Consider the following 17174-nt stretch of genomic DNA (forward strand, 5'->3'; position numbering starts at 1 on the left):
TCGATACCGTATCCGCTGTGAGGGAACTCGCATTAACTACCCGATAGAGGTGGAAAGTCGACCGATGTTGTTGCAAACTTTACCGATCAAACTTCCCGCTTGCCGCTCGCCCTCCGTAAATGAATCAACAAATGTAGCGAAAACACGCCCTATGCCGCTAACGAACCTTGTAATTCTATTACGCCCTTACACTACCTTTGGTCTTACAGATTACTTTTGTAATGTACAATTGTACATACAGTTAATGCCTTATTCTCATTAACATTCGAAGCCTGCTGTCGAGAAAAAATACAGCTCCTATTTTTCTCGAGACGGGGATAAAAGAAGCAAAAAACGATTATGGGAAGAAAGGAAATTGATCTTGTTCCAATTATTTCCGTAGATAGCTTATGTAACTTCAGTAACACGAGCGTTTCAAATGTATATATGTTATGGACCAAGTGATTAATAAGCGCATTATGTATAATGCCCGGGCATTATGAATAATGCCTAGCTGTATTGGGCAAAGTGATTAATCATTGTCTAGACGCCATTTTTTATCACATTGCCCGGTCATTATGATAATGCTACGTGATCGTTGGGCAAATTGATAATAAGTTTAACAGGTTTTTCTGAACGCCATTTTTTATCACATTGCCCGGGCATTATGATACTGCTACGTGATTGTTGGGCAATTTGATAATAAGTTTAACTAGTTTGCATGAACGCCATTTTTATCACATTGCCCGGACATTATGGTACTGCTACGTGTTGTTGGGCAATTTGATAATAAGTTTAATAAGTATACTGGGTGTTTCCTAACAAATAATGAAATGTAAATTGCGCTTTCTTGAATAAGCATACTTTTTAACCGCCGCCCTTAAATCTCAAGGAAGGTGGTTCTAAACTTGTTTGTTTTTAGGGTTCCGTAGTCAACTAGGAACCCTTATAGTTTCGCCATGTCTGTCTGTCCGTCCGTCCGTCCGTCCGTCCGTCCGTCCGTCCGCGGATAATCTCAGTAACCGTTAGCACTAGAAAGCTCAAATTTGGTACCAATATGTATATCAATCACGCCAACAAAGTGCAAAAATAAAAAATGGAAAAAAATCTTTTATTAGGGTACCCCCCCTACATGTAAAGTGGGGGCTGATATTTTTTTCAATCCAACCCCAACGTGTGATATAATTGTTGGATGAAATGTAAAAATGCGTTTTTTGATAATTTAATTTTTCGAAATAATCGCATACTTTCCCCCCCCCCCCTCTAACTTTTGAACCATATGTTTAAAAAATATGAAAAAAATCACAAAAGTAGAACTTTATAAATACTTTCTAGGAAAATTGTTTTGAACTTGATAGGTTTAGTAGTTTTTTAGAAAAATACGGAAAACTACGGAACCCTACACTGAGCGTGGCCCGACACGCTCTTGGCCGGTTTTTTTTATATTTGTTCCACGATATCTCCGCCGTTACTGGACCGATTTAGACATTTTTTTTTTGATTGAATGTATATGCATACAGATTGGTCTCATTTTTATTAGAACCCAGTTCTGATGATGGATCCTGGAGAAATCGAGGGAACTCCTCAAATCTGAAAGGCATACATATAGTGATTTTTATGTTTTCAAAGGAACAGCATGCATTTACGTACGCATTCTGCAGAGCTAGTTCATCATCTAAGTTTATTAACAATTGCTTTTTGACACCTAAAGTGCTATTTATCCCTCTCCTAGCGAAAAAGGGACACTTGGTCATACCTACTAAACAAACTAGGCGTTTCACTATCTTTGCCATGCGTGAAAGGACACTTTTATGATAGCGCTTACCAGTAGCTCTGCCTTATGGCTCTCGCCCTCCCCCGACATCATCTATGTCTCACTAAGGCTCGAAGCGAGCTCTGATCTGCGGCCTATGTCGGACTTGTCGTTTAACTCTAAATCATTGATTATAAGTCCTATCTTAGTCATCCTTGACATCGAGAGGTCCTACGGCATTGCAGGCGGCTCGCGACGGTGTCCTTTGTAGTTTGATATGAAACTGCATACAGTCTCTTGAACAGATCGGCACGAAAGTCTGCTGAAGCTGCGCCAATCCATCTATTAGCTTTACTACATGTTTTATTATTACTCTGCCCAACAGAGGACGGGCATTATGTATAATTCCCGGGCGAAATTGAGCTATTCGGTATGTTATTATCACTTTGCCCAACAGAGGATCGGCATTATGTATAATGCCCGGGCAAAATTCAGCTACTCGGTGTGTCTTTTCCATATCTCTGGATCGTGGACATGCGTGGACCTTTGGGAGGCATGCGTGGGGGCCAAGGCCAACAGCACAGAGGCCTTTTAAGACATTTTAATCTAAAGGCAAGGGATACACGTGGCGGATACCACCCCGAGCGCACAATATGATATGATACAACCGTAGATGGTCCCCGCCAGGTGCAAAGACTATTGCAGTGCAGCACTTTTGTGCTACAATGGGAGCTAAAGTCATGGGTTATTGTTTTATAAGTTAGATGAACTGGATAGAGGGCTATGGGAGGAAACTATCGGGCACCTGACAATAAGTCTCACAATTGTAAAAGACAGGCGGTGACTTACCAACTCATTGAGTGGGCCCTGCAAAACGGCCGCACACACGGTGCGACAACAGTGCAACACTTAAAGAGTGGCTGAAAGGTTGTCGAGAGGTGAGACTGCGGTAGCCAGATTCCGGTGATCCGTTCAGCAGGCCGCCGACGTTATGACACTTTCCCACACTAACGCGTAACGGCTTACTAGGTAAAATTCTTATTACCTATAAATGATGATTTTGAATCATAAATATTGAAGAAATCGATGGATTTGATTTAGTTTGATGTTTTATAGTCAGTATTTTGTTCGTGTTGGGGTGGTGAAAAATTTTGTGTTTCAAACTCGGTGGCAATGTTTAACGTGCCGTACGAAGTAATGTGCCTTGAAACCCTCGCAACGCTCAAGATTCCACTTTTTGAACCACTCGCTACGGGGTGTGTAATGTTTGTGGTATAAATTTTTTTGGTATAGTAACATTTGATATAACAACATTTGGTATATATTTAAAGGATATAATCACTCATATGACATAATTAACATTTAGTATAACTACAAAATATCTACTTTTATTTTGTATAACCATTATTTCGTATAACACTTATTTATAATAACCGTTATATGGTATAACTATCTATTGATATACGATTAGTATGATATAACAAGCAAACAGTATAAAACATTTCATGAATTAATTTTATTCTTTTTTGAAGGGATCACAGTTCTAACCTAACCTAACCTACTTTTCTGATAGCAGTACATATGTTTAAGGGTCACAGTTCTAACCTACCCTAACCAATTTTTCTGGTAGCAGCGCATTGTGTGTAGGGGTCACAGTTCTAACCTAATCTACTTTTCTGGTAAATGATAGATTTTCAATTTCTTTAGTAAGGTACAGCGGGGCAAATCTAGACTAAAAGGCAATTGTAACTAATCCATTTTTTCCATTATTACACTATTTCCATTATTCCATTATTACATGTATCCACTGAACACGCCTACTACATAACTGGTAGACACTCTATTTTCTGAAAAACACTTATGAAAAACGAAAAAACTTAATAAGTAATGTATAAATAAAATAAAGACTCCTTAACTCAAATAATCTTTTTAATTTAAGATTAGCAGTTGAGTTCATAAATGCATGTAGGTATGTTTCTTAAAAATAAACAGTTTTTTTTTTAATAATGCAAACATTGTAAAACATGGAAGAAATTGACCAGTTACATTTGCCCCCCACTCGAGATTTGCCCCGATGTACCTTACTTATCCCTATTTTTTTCATGCCTAATAAGTGAGACAGTATAAAATTAAACACTCAAAATCGAGCGCTCGAAATTGGAAAATCAGCCCCTGATTGATCCAATCGCTTGCTCCATACATTTAGTAAGTATGGCAATTCATTTTAGGATAATTAAAGTTATACGAAATAATAGTATGCAAATTTCAATTATGCAGATTCATTGTTATGCGAAATAAGAATTATGCATTTTTAATATTATGCTTATTCAATGTTATGAACAATAATGTTATGCCAAATCTGTTATGCGAATTCATATTATGCGAATTAATGATAGGCGAAATAGAGGGCACCCCACTTTCCCATTTATAATATTAGTATGGATTCTCATACTGTATAATTTTCTTTGTGTAAATAAAATAAAAAATCTCTATTCTTGGGCAAAATTCAGTTATTTGGTGTGTTATTATTACTTTGCCCAACAGAGCATGGGCACTATGTATAATGCCCGGGCAAAATTCAGCTATTCGGTGTGGTATTATTACTTTGCCCAACAGAGGATGGGCATTATGTATAATGCCCGGGCAAAATTCAGCTATTCGATATGTTATTATCACTTTGCCCAACAGAGGATGAGCATTATGTATAATGCCCGGGCAAAATTCAGCTATTCTATGTGTTATTATTACTTTGCCCAACAGAGGATGGGCATTATGTATAATGCCCGGGCAATTTAATTATTTGAATAGTTATTATCAAACTGCCCACTCACAATGGGCATTATTCATAATGCCCGGGCATTATGTATAGTGCCCGATTTATCACTTGGTCCATAACATATACATCCATACGAGTATTACCAGGAATTTCCTGAATATAATATCTACTTTGAAGCGTTCTCATTGTACTCTAAGGACTAGCGGTTTCACCTACTTGATCACAATTATCATTTGTTATGTAACAATGGAAGGTACTCGACACACTTGTCAAGATTGTCAATTAGACACTACAGAATGTCGGAGTATATAATTTGTACATGTACATGAAAGCGGCCGTACAATGCGATGCTCGAGACAAACAACGATGATAATGACGTAACCCGCTGTCGGCATAAATCATCATTACGCTGTCGCCGATTGATTCCATTCTGATGTTGTGCAGAAAATGTTTCCCACGCAATTTGCATTGTGGACAACGTCATGAAGAAATTGTTTATTATGAACGTTAGTAGAATTATAATCTTGATTGTTACTGTTTATAGGATGTGTAATTGTGTACGGTACGTTTGAAACTACTTATCGAATACAGCAGCACGTTCGAAGTGCATATTTCTCGTGGACGCTTTATTTGCGCGCTCAATTGATTCAGGCGTTGCGGCACATAAAACGAGTGGTTCGACCAATTTCCCGGCAAATGGGAAAAGTAAAGTCCCCATCGGCTCAGACCAGACGGAACTCTAGTCAGTTTATAATTATTGCGAGATTATAGGCGCTGTTGGAACGACTGCAACTATGTCAACGGTGTAGATTAATTTCAGAAATATCACACAATAATTGAATGTCAACATTATTTGGTACTTTTGGTGGGGCGACAAACTCAGTTTTCTATGTCCTCAGGGAGACTAACTATGAGCGCCCGAAAGCGAATAATTATGCTTCCAACTTTCTGTTAAATAACAAGAAATTTATACAATTCTTTTAAATATAAGCCAAATCGTGATTAACAGCTAATTAATGACAAAACAAAATGCCATCACAATTACTAAAAATGCTAGCTTCCATGGATATTAAAATGACAAATTATCCACCGTTGGATTTTACAGGTACAATATATCGCAAATTTAACGTCCATCAATTTGCGATACTAATGTCACGTTGTCGTATTTCTGCCTAATTCCAACCTGTTATTTAGTAAGCCGTTCAAAACTACAACACCAATTGGCAAAGTATACGTGATTGAAATACGTTAGTTCTAGTCCCCTCTAAAATACTGTTTCTATTAGCCGTCTGGCAGGCAGGTCTTAACCTAAATATTTCAACTAGTATTAACTGGCACAATAATAAACAGAATTTGTACACAATTCGTCGACAGAGGTCTACGAGTCTGAGTCACATTCGAGACGGGCTCAGCATGTAGTCTGGGGTATAAAACCGTCAACATATTCCTGTTTCTATATATCGTGAGATCATCAAGTATAGGATTACCAGCTTAATGCTGTTGCAGTTGTTTATAAACAGTGAGTATGAACGACAGTGGAGCTGTGTGGTGGGCGAGCTGGCGCGCGGCCAGAGTCGGTTTCCGTGAAATGTTATTGCCAGTATGAGATCGCTTCCTTACGTCTGCGATCCTGGTAGCTACGAGATGAATAATTTATTGCTTGCGCATAAATCTATGCACTCGCATGGATGACTAATATTTGTTTCATGGTAAATATTGTAAATCCATAAGTTCAAATACCTAACCCAAAGTTCAAAACAAAGTAAAACAAAGTGTCGAACAAAATATAACACTGAACAAAATGTCCTATTTCAGGTCAAGCAACGTCAGATACAGTAATTAAAGGACCCTGGATCGCAAAATTAAACGTTACACTATTTTGTAAATAAAAGAGGACTTATTTACAAAATACATAAATTTTGAGATAGTACTGATAATGTCGGGTGCGTAACGATCGATATAACTTTTTTGATATATTTTTAGTCGTAATAACGATCAATTGATATAGTTATTGAATCATATAACAACAAATAATATACTAACAAATTGTATATTTCTTATTTAATATAATGATCATTTTTTCGAACAACATTTATTATAACATACTTTTCCCCTCACTAGCTCGGAAACACGTGTTTTGTCCTTTAATATCAGCGGGTAAAAACGCATTTTATCCACTAGTGGGTAAAGTAATTTGACCTTGAATAAAGTCAAATTAACTGCTTTAAAATTGATAAAAGTAGGTGAATCTAGTAATAAAGATGATTTACCACCTGTGGAACTACTGGAAGCAGTGATAAACGCATTTTTTGAGTTGTAGTTTCCTCGCTATAGTAAGGGAAAAATTTTGTGTTACACTCGGGTGCAAATGTATTTTACTTCTCGTGTGTTAAAAAACTCGCAAGTTCAGGATTCTATTCTCGAACCAATTCCACACTCGGCGTTAAAATACAACTTTGCCCCCTTGTATAACAAATAACTATTAAAGTAAAACGCTTATCTCCGATAATAAATAAATTGTATAACACAAATTCTTTCTAAAGCACAGTTATAAAAAAATTTTACAATAAATTAGATGCATCATTTACCAGAAAAGTAGATTAGGTTAGAACTGTGACCCCTACACACAACGCGCTGCTACCAGAAAAATAGGTTAGGTTAGGTTAGAACTGTAACCCTTAAACATATGTACTGCTATTAGAAAAGTAGGTTAGGTTAGAACTGTGATCCCTTCAAAAAAGAACAAAATTATCATGAAAAGTTTTTTACTGTTTGCTAGTTATATTATACTAGTCGTATATCAATAGATAGTTATACCATATAACGGTTATTATAAATACGTGTTATAAGAAATAATGATTATACAAAATAAAAGTAGTTACGTTGTTGTTATATCAAATGTTAATTATGTCTATGAGTGATTATATCCTTTAAATATATACCAAATGTTGTTATATCAAATGTTACTACTTATACCAAAAAAAGTTATTATTTAAGAAAATAATTAAGTAGACAAATAAAGTGTTCGTTTCAAAAAAACCAACGTGTACTTAGTTGTAAATTAGTAAAATAAAAGTAAAGTAAAATAAATACATACGAAAAACACAGCCCACTAGCGTATATAATAGCGTACCTAATACAGAAAATAAGAGCGTAAATAGTAAAGAGATATATAATTAGTACATAAAGCTGTACAAGATAATTAATCCGTCACGAGACATCAAAGAGATAGGCGTCTGCGCGACAATCTCGTTTTAAATCTAGGAACATGACATTTAGAGACCTTGTTCCACATATACCCAGAATAAAACGAAAGACGAATATACAGGGTGGCCCATTCAAATCGGTCAGTATGGGAAAGTCTGAAACTGTAAGACATACGAAGATTTGTTCTTAGGAACCATGTCACCGATTTTGATAAAAAGAAAAACTGCATTCATACAATTAAAAAAAAAAAGTATACCCAGCTGGGGAATCGAACCCGGTTGTTTTGAAAAAATAAACTTACACTATTTCTATTCAGATATCGTTTGTGTAGGTCTTAAGCAGTAAATATCTCTAAGAAACATAATGTCTAAAATGAATAAAATGCATTTTTTTCACATACTTTAATTTATCATAGTAGGTGTTAAAAGTGACCACCGTTACAATATTCAGCAAGTTCACTTCATCTTTACAACAGTGTACAAAAATAGCTATAACACCGTTGAAGACCTAAAAGTAGCCATAGAGTCAACTTTAACGCAGATTCACCACATGAAGATACAAAATGCAATAGTATAGTACCTAGACGTGTTGAATATTGTATTGAAAAAGACGGTGGTCACTTTGAACACCTACTATGATAAATTAAAGTATGTGAAAATAATTTTTAAGAAAAAAAAACCGCCTTCCTTTGGGGTTCTGGTGATAAATACTTTCAAATGTTGGATTATGTTATCAATTCGTCTGTATATTTTTTAATGTTTGTTATTCGATATCTCCGTCATTTCTGAACCAATTTTGAAATCTGGATGATTCTGAAGTACTTACAGATGAGAATGATTATCAGAACGGAACTCTAACCAGGGGCGGCTCACTCTTCATCAGCAGTTCCACTGCACCAAATGTCACTGTTCTGGACGTAAGTGCATGCTGTTCTTATAAAAATACCAAAGTCACTATAAGTGTGCCGTTCAGATTTGAGGAGTTCCGTTCTGACCATCATCAGCAATTCCACTGCACCAAATATCACTGTTCTGGACGTAAGTGCATGCTGTTCTTATAAAAATACCAAAGTCACTATAAGTGTGCCGTTCAGATTTGAGGAGTTCCATGCTGACCATCATCAGGAGTTCCACTGCACCAAATGTCACTGTTCCGTACGTAAATGCATGCTGTTCCTTTAAAAACACAAAAATCACCATATGTATGCCTTTCAGATTTGAGGAGTTCCCTCGATTTCTCCAGGATCCCATCATCAGAACTGGGTTCTGAGAAAAATGGGACCAATCTGTATGCATATACATTCAATCAAAAAAAAAATTTCAAAATCGGTCCAGTAACGACGGAGATATCGAGGAACAAACATTAAAAAAAAAAAAAAAAAAAAAAAACATACAGACGACTTGATAACCCCTTCCTTTGAGATTTGGAAGGCGGTTAAAAATGCATTTTATTCATTTTAGACATTATGTTTCTTAGAGATATTTACTGCTTAAGACCTACACAAACGATATCTGAATAGAAATAGTGTAAGTTTATTTTTTCAAAACAACCGGGTTCGATTCCCCAGCTGGGTACACTTTTTTTTTTAATTGTATGAATGCAGTTTTTCTTTTTATCAAAATCGGTGACATGGTTCCTAAGAACAAATCTTCGTATGTCTTATAGTTTCAGACTTTCCCATACTGACCGATTTGAATGGGCCACCCTGTATGTTCTGCCTATCTTCATTAATGAAATTCGAATATTATGCTATGAATTTGATATCAAGCTTGATAATATTTGAATAAGTTGTTGTACGTATTTAAAAAGAACAATGTTCGGCGACAATTTGAAAATAAATGATGATCGAATGTACATAAATCTTGAAATTTTATTCTGATGATGTGGATTTGTATTTGTAACACTATTGACACGACTAAAAAGCATAATGGTGCTTTAATATTGAAATTAACGTACACACAATTTAAGCTTATTGCAAAATATACACATTTTTAGTTTCTACAAATGCAAATCAAATCACTTTAAAAATATAAGAAAACTATCTCGAAAAGCAGAGCCAAAATAATAAAAAAGGAGCTCTAAAATAGCACTCGCAATATTAATGAACATTTGGAAAGCAATCCAATACAATACCATTCATTTGTTCATGATAAACATTGCAATAATAATGATACAAAAATATTTAATTCTTACAACACAACATAAAATTGTCGTTTACCACCTAATGGACCCAGCATAATGCTAACCATACGGTCAGCGCTGATCTTCCGGCGAGACCATTCGCGGGCACAGACGCAATCGTGCAACACAGCCTTATTCGCGTCTATTTTCATAATCAGACTTGTAAAACATACGACGTATGTAACTATATATATAGATTAAGGGCTGAGTAGTAAGTATACCTAGTTCGAGTTAAGAGAGAACTTGTGATCAGATAAGATTACAGTTTAGCATTAGCATTCTGTTCACGGGAGATTTATGAGTCGGCGAGCAGGGGGAGTGGAGATGATTTGTTCAGTGTACTTCGCCAATCGACAACTGAGGGGCATTTATAATGCTTCTCGAGGATGACGTTTATGGATCAGAACATGGAGAGAAGGGGTACGGATTTTAATAATTTTATAATATTAGGTTAGGTTACATTATAAAGTTACGCGAGAATCTAAGATATAACGCGATCAAATATATCTGAAGACGATTAGGTATAAATTGAAGTGGATATCATACACGAAAGAAAAAAGCACGCGCAGCAGCAGCACAAGCAGCAGGCGGGCGTGTGGTCTAGTGGTAAAGACGTTAGCCGCGTAAGCTGAAGACCCGGGTTCGATTCCCGGCTCGGCCACCAGTGGGCCTTGCCGTTTTTTCTTTCGTGTATGATATCCATTTCAATTTATAATTTATATATAGTAGTGTGACTACTTGAAAAAAAAGAACAAATCAAAATATTTCCCTAGTTGTACGATTAGGTATATTTAATATCATGAGCAATAAAGACAAGCAATATAGTAGTTTATTTTATGTTATGCTATACGCCGCCGCCCCGTCCGTAGGTACTTTAAAGAATTTTTCTACTCCAGCACTTACATCTGTCAATTAGATTATTATCAGCGGTATCCAAATTAACTTCATTTGAGTAACGATAAGAAAGTCTATTTTTCTATAGGTTCATATGATAACTGCTGAGCTGTAGGTAATCATATGAATATAGGAGTTCTGTTAGTTTTTTTTAAAGTACAACTTCCATTTAACAGGTTTGTTTTCAATTGCAGTAATAAGTAGCTTTTTCAAAATAATTAATATTTTGGTTCATAATTGAAATCAAGCTGAAAAAACATACTGAAATGAGTTTTATATATTAGATATTGCAAAACAAAGGTAAAAACCATAATTCTATCATATAATTTTTCATTCGACATTTAAATATTCTCGAACGCAACCACATTTTTCGTAATTGAGAACCGGCTTATTTTCTATTTATCTTGTCTATGGCTTGTTCGGCGCGTGTTTTGTTAGAAATTTGTTAACTTTGTTTATTATCGGTCGACGTTATTGTGCAAAATCTTAAATTATTATGAGTAATTCTGATGAACAATGTACTCCCGACGATCTCCTCCCGAAATCAAGGCTATATAGCGCTCAAAGTGACTGACAATTTGTTACCTGAAAAGTCGAAGAAAACGTACATGGAAATTAACCCATTTTATTGTTATCTGATAGGTATGTATTTGGATGTCGTAGAAAAATATAGTATACAATTGTAACATTATGAAGGCTTAAAAGTCCCGTACCTTAATTAGGCCACTCGGCAGGCCTCGTGGACTAAACACGGTACTCAACTTTTATAGCCTTCATAAAGTTACCATTATATAATATACTATTAAACTGAAGGTGAGGAAGGTGGTATGTAAGTATGTATATACAAAATAACTTCCCACTAAAAGCTAAGTTAATAAAATAAATAGCCACTAGTCATTTGCGGAAAAATGCTAATAATTATGTATTGCCAATGGTAATAATGTAAAACATGTAAATGTAATGCGGGGCTCTAAAAGGAAAACAATATAAGTAAGCGACTTAAACAGAATTTATTAATAAAATCACAGTTGAATCATGAGTCATGACATTAAAACTACTGGTTTGTGCTAGTACAACAAACAAACTAATTGAGGTATACAATTTCGTCCTTATATTTGGATTCGACTATGATGTGTGCAGTTTGGTTGAGATTAAGTAAAAGATATCTAACATTTACGGAATGTTTATTATTCCATCTTTCTTATCTTCATCGTCTTCATCATATCTAGAAACTTCTATCTGAACCAGGGGGTTAACATGGGGAGGACTGGGCGTCCAATTTGACTTGGGGGATCCACTAGCCATTGAGAAAGAATGAGGCTGTGATATAGAACTCATCTCAGCTTCGAAGATCAACTGATTGATTTTGTGGATCAGTATCGCACTGGCAGTCGGATTGAAGAGATTCAGCTTGGCTTCGAGGTACTTTGCAAATTTTGCTGTCGCATCTTTTCGTACGCTTTCATTTATCGTGTGCGGTTCTGGACAGTCACGTTTCGCTGGGCTCTCTGAGTTATCGTGGTTCCCAGACATGGATCGTTTCATTCTCGGCGTGATAATAGGTAATATAGGTATAGGTTTCGGGAACGAGGCGATGGTAGTATCTTGCGAAACATCGGGAACGACGGTGTCTGGTACGAGGTAATTGTGTTCATAATGAGATGCTATTGTTGATATTGTTCCGTTTTCATCATCCTCCTAGAGCAAAAAAACGTAAGTATCTTAATTTTGATGTAAGGGTAAATATCCTGTCCTTTCAAAATATGTACCTATTAAATGTAAATAAAGTGTTGACACGAAAAAATTTGGTCGGACATGAAATGGTACGTTTTTTTCTCAAGTGCACATTTTAAAGCAATTTTCTATTTTTTTACAATCTATATGAATTCAACTATATTTAAATAAAACCTACTCATTATAATGCATGGAAATGTGCGAGATTTCGCCAAATATATTCCATCATACATTTTATTTCTTGAACAGCGTTTTTTGACAATCTTCACTCGTTTCCTATCCCAATTTCACAACTGTAGTTATATTTTTACAAGCTATTTTACACACGCTAAAATGTATATTTCCAAAAAAAATTTCCGATTTGATTAACCCTTAGAGTCGCAACATTTTTTTTTAATGTAAAGCAGTTTTTAAATGTTTTTTTAGATTTATTATAGTGACAAAGTAAGTGTAAAAAATACAAAAAAAAATCTATAACTTGTAAATACCTAAATAATCTACGTATAGAATAATATACTTTGTCAACAACTCAACAAAAAACGATTCTGGGTATATGTATACTATTCTAAGCAATACTATACTTCCTATGCAATGCGATGGTAAGTAACAAAGCAGTTTCTTGTCTTCACGTAGCACAAATGCACATCACATTTCGTGCATTTTCTACTTGCCTGACCGTTCATAACGGATTTTTTTCAGGCGGTCATTTTGTTTCTTTATATTAGCCAGTTTATAAGTGACGTCGTCTCAGAAGCCATGCGTTATTGATACACGTAACTATATCAATAATTTGAGAAAAAATATTTAAGGTTGTACTTAAATATTTTTTCTCAAATTATTGATAACGCATGGAAATTAATTTCGGTACTATACAATGCTATCAGCTTAGCTGTGAGATCCACCCCTCCCGTGGCGATTGTAATGAATGACGAACAGTTTGCCCTTTAGTACCGTTTCGTGACTAAAACTTGGTAACCGGGAAACGGGAAAAAAATCCCACTTCGTAACTGGCTTCAAATTAGGACTTTCCCGTTACCGATTTGTAACCACGTTTGGTAACCAGCTTCGAAACGGGAAAAAGCATCCCGTGTTGAAACTGGTTACAAAATGAGACTAAATTATTACCGATTCTTATAGCCATGGTTGGTAACCAGCTTCCAAACGGGAAAAAAATGGTTACAAAATGAGAATTTATTACCGTCATGAATACCTACATGATTTATTCAAATAATGCTGACATTGAGTAATTTTTAGGGTTTCGTAGTCAACTAGGTTGACTATAAGGAACCCTTATAGTTCGCTCTGTTCGTCTGTCCGTATCTACACCGTCTTAGCTTTTATTTTGTAGAAATTCCGATCAGTACCTAACTCGGGCCCAATACGTAACCAGCTACAAATAGGGAATTCTATATTCCCGTTCTGTAGCCAGTTAGAAAACTTAGTAACCAAACGGTGGCACGCTGGCCCAGTTCGTAACCGGCTACAAACCGGGAATCTTGATTTCCATTTTGTAGCCTACGCGAATAGGCAAATTCCCATAAAATGATGGGCTCTTTGTATTGAGGCCATTAAAATGCAGTTTTGCCTGGGTTTGCAATTAAACATAGGTATTAATAAGTCTAATAACACTATAAACAGTTTTAAAGTTATTTAGAGTGGTAGTCGCAACGTATAGTATGCCATACGGAACAAATCAGACTTCATTCACAGGAGTGTTGGCAACGTATAGTATACTAAACCGTGTTGGAAATATGACAATAAAACGTAACTACAATATATCCGACACAAAAATATTGCATTGAAAGATAGGTTATTATCATTCCCATAAAGGGCACTGCTTTCTTTGGTTGAATTCTAAGAAATTTTATTAAATTATGTTTATTTAAATTATTTTATTAAATTTTGTTTTGTATAGCATGATATACAAAGTGACTCTAAGGGTTAAAAGATTTACCATTCCATGACCGACCAGAATTTTTCGTGTCCACACTTTACTTAAGGTATCCAAGTTATCCACCGTTTAAACTTGGTTGATTGATGAAAACTTACATTGTCGAAGTTATTTGATATTTCGTGATCAGGTGGTCGGGAATCAAATTTGACTGGATTCAATGCTGGGTCAAGTAAGAAACTGAACGCTTTGAAGGCAAACCAGTCGGATTTGTACTGCACAGGACTTGTTGGATCTGGAAATTTCAACAATCATAATTGGTCATCGTCGCCCTACACAGTTATGTTTATTTACTTACTTCTAATGTAAGAACGTTTAAACAAATCTTACCATCGTTATTTATCCTCTTTCCTCTAGACTTCTCTCTCCTAAAAGACCCAAGTAAACTGGCCATCTTCCTTTTCGCATTTTCTAAGTCAACACCAACTGCGTCAGCTACTATCTGCCATGCTTTTGCTTTGATGTTCTTGTTGAAATATCCTCTTTGATTCGTGTCCCATAGTACTCTTTGGTTTCGGTATGTGTTGATCAGAGTGAACACTTCGTCTTTGCTTAAATCCATGGCTGGAGAGGTGAAGTAGGTATGCCGTGCGGCGCAAACAGACCGCAACGCACGAACGCTTTGCACTGGTTACGAACGGCGAATGGCAGCGGCGGCGCGGCGCACGGTCGACACGCACACATTTACGTAGGTACCTATTCATTGTGTGTGGGACTGCGTGCGGCACGAATTCACCACGCGCGTCACGAATTGTGTTCCGAATGGCATCGTCGCGTGTTTGCCCAGCGCTGTTCGCATACCCATTTACATACTTGCGTGCGTAGGTACGTACGTACAAACATGGATATGTATAATGCAGTAAAATATTATGGCTACTTATTGATTTATACATTCTATACGAACATAACCAAATTATTAGGCATGGCTTCCGATTATCAATCAAAATTGCATCGATTTACTTATTAGGTGTATAATCTTACTATAGTTGCCATAAAATATAAATATATTGCAGTACATATATAGATAGACCGAACGTGAACATACAGCAAAATAATCTAAAGTGAAGTGACACAGTTAAGAGGCCTTATTCCTAAAGACGAGCGTTTTTTGCATAATAGAACCTTTTTCATTCAAAATTATAAAGAAACTATAAATGATTATTAAAAAAATGATAATGTTCCTAAAAGTACATATCTTAAGCTAGAAAGTCAATTGGTACTACTTTAAAATATGTCTTTTTATACTTCCGAAAAATCAGTTTTTTCGGAAGACGTTTTCAATTTTCATAGTGGGATAGCTCGTTTAGAATCGTGATTGTGCTGTTAAAAATGTTATTTGGGGTAATAAATGATCACAATCCTATTTGTTATATCCTGTACGAGTTAGCTAATACTTTGACATTTTAAGATTTACTTGAAATGGTGGATAAATAACCTTCCGTATCCTCCCCATTTTTTGGATAAAAAGAGGTTTACATTATGTATTTTTCCTGCGATTCCTGCATTTTTTGTAACTCTAAAATAATATTATCCTAAACTAGAACTTCTTATTGACCTATAAGAAAAAATCATACATATAAGACATACCTTTCTGTCGATAGATATGTTTTTAAAACACCTAAAATTCGAATAAAAGACACTGTGCTAACGCGAGCCCGCTCAGTCTGCGCCGAGCGCTCGAAGACAACGGACCTGCGTTTGATCGTCCGGCGCACCTAGCTTTCGTAAGCAGCTCGATAGTTCCGAGAAGTGCCGTAAACTGCGACTAAACAAATCTTGATCCTTTTTACACCTTATGCAATTTTAGCATTCGACATGCTTTTCATATGATTTTGGATTTTAAGTTATACGTGAAGTTTGTTGAGAGTTTGAATTATTATTATATTTTGGGACCAGGATGAGGTTCTGGTTCTCATGATGATGGAGTCAGGCAGGAGATGTTCAACAGAACTGCTATTCTACTTATCATAACTCCACCATGTTTGGGCTCATTAGATTTGGGCTGATGAGCACCATCGATCTAGATGAGGTCCAAGGTCTCATGATGGAGTCAGGAGGTGGTCAACAGAACTGCTATTCTCCTCATCATAACCCCATCATGTTTGGGCTCATTAGATTTGGGCTGACGAGCACCATCGAACTAGATGAGGTCCAAGGTCTCATGACGGGGTCAGGAGGTGGCCAACAGAACTGCTATTCTCCTCATCATAACCCCATCATGTTCGGGCTCATTAGATTTGGGCTGACGAGCACCATCGAACTAGATGAGGTCCAAGGTCTCATGATGGAGTCAGGAGGTGGTCAACAGAACTGCTATTCTCCTCATCATAACCCCATCATGTTTGGGCTCATTAGATTTGGGCTGACGAGCACCATCGAACTAGATGAGGTCCAGGGTCTCATGATGGAGTCAGGAGGTGGTCAACAGAACTGCTATTCTCCTCATCATAACCCCATCATGTTTGGGCTCATTAGATTTGGGCTGACGAGCACCACCGAACTAGATGAGGTCCAAGGTCTCATGATGGAGTCAGGAGGTGGTCAACAGAATTGCTATTCTCCTCATCATAACCCCATTATGTTTGGGCTCATTAGATTTGGGCTGACGAGCACCATCGAACTAGATGAGGTCCAGGGTCTCATGATGGAGTCAGGAGGTGGCCAACAGAACTGCTATTCTCCTCATCATAATCCCATCA

The 17174-nt window shown here is 36.4% G+C and overlaps 1 protein-coding gene across 3 annotated transcripts in view; it reads right to left on the bottom strand.

The window, feature by feature from the left end:
• LOC125229433 (probable JmjC domain-containing histone demethylation protein 2C) overlaps positions 1 to 17174 on the bottom strand; it is a 164792-nt gene that overhangs the window by 42706 nt on the left and 104912 nt on the right. The window contains exons 1-3 of one of the 3 annotated variants that reach the window (XM_048134265.1): positions 14806 to 15220; positions 14574 to 14710; positions 11788 to 12488 (exon numbers count right to left, since the gene is read on the bottom strand). The exons of 1 other annotated variant lie outside the window; for it this stretch is intronic. In XM_048134265.1, coding sequence (XP_047990222.1) covers positions 11964 to 12488; positions 14574 to 14710; positions 14806 to 15037 — 894 coding nt within the window. In that variant the 5' untranslated portion in view covers positions 15038 to 15220 and the 3' untranslated portion in view covers positions 11788 to 11963. Of the gene's footprint in view, positions 1 to 11787; positions 12489 to 14573; positions 14711 to 14805; positions 15221 to 17174 lie in introns of those variants that run through there. One more of the 3 variants, XR_007177403.1, reaches the window with a different exon arrangement.

The sequence above is a fragment of the Leguminivora glycinivorella genome, chromosome 9, assembly GCF_023078275.1.
Source record: "Leguminivora glycinivorella isolate SPB_JAAS2020 chromosome 9, LegGlyc_1.1, whole genome shotgun sequence".
Classification (NCBI taxonomy): domain Eukaryota; kingdom Metazoa; phylum Arthropoda; class Insecta; order Lepidoptera; family Tortricidae; genus Leguminivora; species Leguminivora glycinivorella.